This window comes from Lethenteron reissneri, chromosome 2 (genome assembly GCF_015708825.2).
Source record: "Lethenteron reissneri isolate LAM-NWPU_2019-01 chromosome 2, ASM1570882v1, whole genome shotgun sequence".
NCBI lineage: Eukaryota > Metazoa > Chordata > Hyperoartia > Petromyzontiformes > Petromyzontidae > Lethenteron > Lethenteron reissneri.
Window position 1 is genome coordinate 15,736,724 of NC_083780.1, and position 6,000 is coordinate 15,742,723.

The 6,000-nt window shown below is 53.5% G+C and overlaps 1 protein-coding gene across 1 annotated transcript in view; it reads left to right on the forward strand.

The window, feature by feature from the left end:
* LOC133341972 (uncharacterized) overlaps nucleotides 1-6,000 on the forward strand; it is an 84,073-nt gene that overhangs the window by 73,553 nt on the left and 4,520 nt on the right. Inside the window, exons 18-19 of the mRNA XM_061550811.1 lie at nucleotides 1,349-1,450; nucleotides 4,838-4,935. Coding sequence (XP_061406795.1) covers nucleotides 1,349-1,450; nucleotides 4,838-4,935 — 200 coding nt within the window. The remainder of the gene's footprint in view (nucleotides 1-1,348; nucleotides 1,451-4,837; nucleotides 4,936-6,000) is intronic.

Sequence of the window (6,000 nt, forward strand, 5' to 3'; positions counted from 1 at the left end):
GCGTGCGTGCGTGTACGCACAGTTGAACTTCTTTCACACCGTGCGGAGCCAACCGTGCTAATGGGATGTGCGAAAACAACCTCAGCTCTGAACCCGCGGGGTCCCAGCGGTGGCGGGGTCTGCGATACGCGGCCCACGGCGCGTTGTGACGGAGTCGCTGGGTCAGACGGACGTACAGGCTGCTCCGGCTCGCGTGTTTACTTGCACAGACGCCCGCGGCGTAGTGGAGGAGGAGGACGAAGAGACTCGGAGCTCTGCCCGGTTTGGTCCGGGGGCTCAAGCAGCAGGAGCAGCAGCAGGAGGAAGAAGAGTTACTAGAGGAGGAGGATTTAATAGAGCAGCAACAACTGATGAAGAAGACGTTGCAGCAGCAGCAGGGTCAGGACCTTGGACAGCAGCAGTAGCAGCAGGAAGAGGAGGCGTTGTGCCTCGGACTGGAGTCGGTGCAGCAGCAGCAGCAGCAAGAGGAGAACAGCTGAGACCCGCAGCAGCAGCAGCAGCAGGGTCAGAACCTTGGACAGCAACAGCTGCAGCTGCAGCAAGAGGAGAACAGCTGAGACCAGCAGCAACAGCAACATCAGCAGCAGCAGCAGCAGCAGCAACATCATCATCAGCACCAGCAGCAGCAACATCATCATCAGCACCAGCAGCAAAGTCAGCAGCAGCAATATCATCAGCAGCACCAGCAGCAACGTCAGCAGCAGCAACATCATCATCAGCAGCAGCAGCAACAACATCATCAGCAGCAACAACATCATCAGCAGCAGCGGCAGCAACATCATCATCAGCAGCAGCAACATCATCATCAGCAGCAGCAGGATTGGGGCCACGGACAAGAGTACGGTCAAGAATAGCAGCAGCAGCATCATCGTCTCCAGCAGCAGCAGCGGCGGAAAGACGAATGGGGCCACGGGTAACAGTGGGATCAACAACAACATCATCAGAATCACGTACGTATGTATGTATGTTGAGCTTCTTTCACACCGTACGTAGCCGACCGTGCTAATCGGAGGTGCGGGGGAAGGACAACAACCTAAACACAAAAAGCGGTCCAAAATAAATGTGTTCGTGCGTAGCTCCAGTGGCTTCCTAATATCGCAAGCGAGAGGGTTCCAGACGGCCGCAAAATCGCATCTGAGAGCGGTGACCGCCGCACTTTGTTCAACGGCGAGCCAAAAGCCGGGAGCATGAGCGGAGTTCGCGCGATGATGGTTTATGCACCTTGACGAGCTCAGCAGCAGCGAGGTATTGCGGTCTATTTGTGGCAGCAGCAGGAGGAGGAGGAGGAGAAGGAGGGTCAGGGCTGCGTCGCTCACGTCGTTGCCGAACGAGCTTCTCTGCGGAGCAGCTGCAGCAGCTGGAGCGCGCCTTCGACGAGTCACACTACCCCGACGGGGGCGCGCGCCTCGCGCTCAGCGCGCGCCTCCACCTGCCCGAGACGCGCGTCCAGGTACCGCAGGCACGGCCACGGCCGCAGCCGCAGCTACAGCTACAGCTGCTGCTACTGGCGAGGGTGCGGGTGGTGGTGGAGCCGTAAGCCCCCCCTCCCTCTCCCCTCGTGGGCTCCGACCCGCGACTTCATGTCAACAGGGCCCCGCGGCAGAGCGCAGCAGCCCACAAACTTATAAAGGCCCCCGGAACGCAGTGTTACAATGTTGTATTCCTCGCTGCGAACATCTTAGCGGCACTAATCGGCTACTAGAGGACGATATTTTTTTTGTATTTTATTTTGTTTTATTTTTATTATTGTATTATTTCCCTTCTACGTGACTTTACCGAAAGAGCCAAGAAGATAGAGGGCGATAGTTTAGACCTGGGAAGACCACGACAGATGATAGTTTTTTTTTTTTGGGGGGGGGGGGGCGGTGTCAGATCGCTTTAGTAAAATGCGTCGTAAACCCTCCTCCACCCGACACGGCCAATTCGTAAAGTTGCCACGTAAGCAACAGCAGCCGGGTGGTGCTGGAGAGCGATCCGCACGCATTTGGCACGACGTTTCGTTGGTAGCTACGCCTCGCATCATCAGGCAGTCGCCAGAAATCTGAAAATGGCGTGTGAAGGCCACTTTATAATTGCACCGTTGTTGTTATGATTTCGCTTGTTTATCCAAGAAACCATCACCGAGCCCCATGACTATTTTTCAGGAGGGTCCTGCCAAGTGTTTGCAGTCGGGGGGCGATCGTTACGATGTTTAATCCCAAATGAGAACGAACATTTGCACGATGTTACCGATTTCGCCGCATCGCGCGCTTTCAGATGCGCGCTTCTGCGGCCGTCTGGAGTGCTCTTGTTTTCCATATGAGGAAGCCACTTTTAAATCTAGATTGAAAACTCATGTTTTGTAGGACTGCTTTTTTGTGTTTAGTTTGTTGTCGTTCTCCGCGCACCTTCGATGAGCACAGTCGGGTACGTACGGTGCGAAAGAAGTTCCACATACAAAGCAGCTCTGAGCACACAGTCAATGCGCGCAGTCTCGGTGCGATCAAGCTTTAATATCGACTGAGAGTCCAATTCAGCTTCTCCCCAGTAAGGGAAGATGTCCCACACGCCCCAGTCGTAACCCCGATGACAGCCGCAGCTGTAGACATGAAGTAATGACAACAGCCGCAGCTGGTGCCGCACACGTGAAGCGTGGGGGACGAAAGAACAATGAGCGTGCCCCGGGGGGGGGGGGGGGGGGGCTGTGGTGTACACGGTAGCGTGGTGGTGGTGGTGTACATGGTAGTGTGGTGGTGGTGTACATGGTAGTGTGGTGGTGGTGGTGGGTGTACATGGTAGTGTGGTGGTGGTGGTGTACATGGTAGTGTGGTGGTGGTGTACATGGTAGTGTGGTGGTGGTGGTGTACATGGTAGTGTGGTAGTGGTGGTGTTGTACACGGTAGTGTGGTGGTGGTGGTGGTCTAAACGGTAGTGTGGTAGTGGTGGTGGTTGTAACGGTAGTGTGGTTGTGGTGGTGTACATGGGTAGTGTGGTGGTGGAGTACATGGTAGTGTGGTGGTGGGTACACGGTAGTGTGGTGGTGATGTGGGTGGTGAGTACACAATAGCGTGGTGGTGGGTGTACACGGTAAGCGTGGTGGTGGTGGTGGTGTACACGGTAACGCGGTGGATAACGCACTGCGCTACCCGAGTCCGATGCACATCACGAAGCAACACCAACAATAGTGGCGAATATCTTGACACGGTCCTCAGCCCTCCCCTTATGTCTATTCGCCTCAACTGAGCACTTGTGCGTCAATACAACATGGGGAGACAAAGGCGGCCGAGCATAGAGTTGGGCCACCTACCTCCTCCTTCCGTTCTTGAGCCGTGCCGGCCTTCATGGGTGCTCGCTAACAGCACTTGCCCAAACAGTCTGTTAAGCTATAAGGGGGATCTTTGGGCGCCACGGTAGCTAGGAGATGTTAACTACCTCGCCTGGTGTACAGGAGGCGTGGGTTCGATCCCGACTATGACGCCTGCTGTATATTAGGAGTTTGCGTGTCTCTCTCTCTCTCTCATCATCATCAACGGTGGCTAGGAGATGTTACTACCTCGCCTGGGTATACAGGAGGTCGTGGGTTCGACCCCGACCCTGACGCCTGCTGCTGTATATTTGGAGTTTGCGTGTCTCTCTCTAATCATGATCATCACGGTGGCTATGAGATGTTAACTACCTCACCTGGTATACAGGCGGTTGGGGTTTCGACCCCGACCCTGACGCCTGCTGCTGTGTATTGAGTTTCGGTGTCTCTCGTCCACGGGATTGTTATCCGAGTCCTCCGGAATTTCCCTCCCCATTTATGAAACATTTCGTTTCGAGTAATTGGTGCTGGTACATTTCCATAAACGCCACTTCGTTAAGCTTCATTTGTGGCCCAGAGTCCCTTTATGAAAACGAAGCTATATAGCTCAGTGGGCATTTCACTAGCGAATCAACTGAATACGAATTTGATTCAAGCAAGCCTGACTCTGCTAATGAGTCACTGGATGTCAAAACCGGTCCAGAATTGTGCTTGTACTGCATCAATTCTGCTTCTGCTGAAATTATGCAGCCCAAGAAAAATTGGAAGACAGACATGGGAAAAGAGACATTGTGTGCTTATTTTTAATCGGTTAAAATATCCTAAGCGATGCAGGAAAAACTCAAACTAAAGCATTTTTTTATTTCACCAGGTACACCGAGCGATGCAGCTCTTTTTCAGAAGCGACCTGGCCACAAATGATAGCTCAACGAAGCGGCTTAATGCGTGGAAATTTATCGCAGCCAAATCACTCTAAACGCGTGATGTTAATTCTAAATGTGGAGTGGGGAAAACCGGGAGGACCCGGTGAAAAATCCACGCGACCACCATGGGGAGAGACACCGCAATCTCCACACATACATATTCTTCGGTTTTTTCGGGAAAGTCACGTAGGTAAAAAAAATATTCAGGGCCTACCTTGGCTCCTCCCACCCTCAACCAGTATATATATACAAGGACTGTTTTCTTGGAATTTCTCTCACTTGATACAGCTATCGTGCTGTGACGGTTCCACCTGAAGACGGAAGCTTGTGTTGCCTCCGAAACGTCGTGATTTTTATTTATTTTATTTTACTTTTATTAATTTTCATATTTTTTACCTACGTTACTTTACCGAAAAAACCTAAGAATATGAATCCTTGCAGTCACGAAAGCTTAAAATCTAGAATCCACACATACAGCGGGCGGCAGGGTCGGTGTTGAACCCACGACCTCCCGTATCCCAGGCGAGCTCGTTAACATCTCCTAGCCACTGTGGCGGCCCTGCACAGAAACGCCCCGGGCTACCCAGGGTGGTTGCCTTGTTTGTGTTTTTGCCGCTCTCTTGCCAGTCAGCCGTATCGCTTCACCGCGTCTCGCTGCCCGCAACTTTCAGGTTTGGTTCCAGAACAGGCGCGCGAAGTGCAGGAAACAGGAGATGCAGACGCGGAGAGGTGAGGCTGCAGAGACACCGACGAGCTAGAGGGGCAGGGAGACGCAGAGACGGACGACACGGGAGACACGAAGGCAGGGAGACGCAGAGACGCTGGGACACACAGAGGGCGGGCAAACACAGAGACGTGGAGACACGGGAGATACAGAGACGTGGAGACACGGACAGAGGGAGACTAGGAGATATGGAGACAAACACCTGGACAGAGAGAAACTCGGGGTGACAGAGACGTGGAGACCACGCTGTTATAGACGATGATGGTAGTGATGCATTGATGGCCACCATTATGATGGTGGTGGTGGTGTTGATGATGGTGATCGTGTTGTTGGTGTTGTAGGCGTGATGTTGAGGCCGGGTCTGGACGGGCACCGCGTGGCCCCGTACATCCACATGGGAGTCACGAGGTCGCATCATCACCAGGTGAGAACGCAAGACAAAGCCCCCCGGGTAGCCTTAGCAGCAAGTGGCTGGAACATTGCGCCACGATGCCATGGCAGCAGGGTTCCGATTTCCCCGGCCACGGTTAACATTCAGCAGCGAGTGACATCGAAACTGGTTCCGGGCCTCCCCTAGGTAGACTCAGCCGTGAGTAACCTGGTGCAGCGTGTAAAACGTCAGCACTGGGGTGACAAAGGCGGCCGGGCGTGGTGCTCGCGACGCCACCCACTCCGTGCACCGTGCGAGGCGTCTTCTTCATCATCACGATCCATGGTGCAGATCGCCCCCGTAGGTGTCTCCACTGCAGATATCGTCATTTAATGACTTTTCTCTCGTGCCTTGCAGTGCCAATAGGCTCATGTTAGCGCCACGTCTTCCTGGCCGATCTCTGATGTCGTCTGCTAGGTGATTCCTCTCTAATTGCACTTGCCCCATAAGTACGTTGAGGCTATACAGGGGGGGGTGCATCTTTGTGACTTTCAGTTTAGCACGTGCTCAAGTTGTAAATGTTGTCGTGGGTTTATCTCCAACACACTGGTGTGCTGACCTCGTAACGAATTGGCGTGTTTTGTTTCACGCGACAACCTTACAAGTGGCCGTGTCGGGGTGGCGGCTTTAACACGACGAC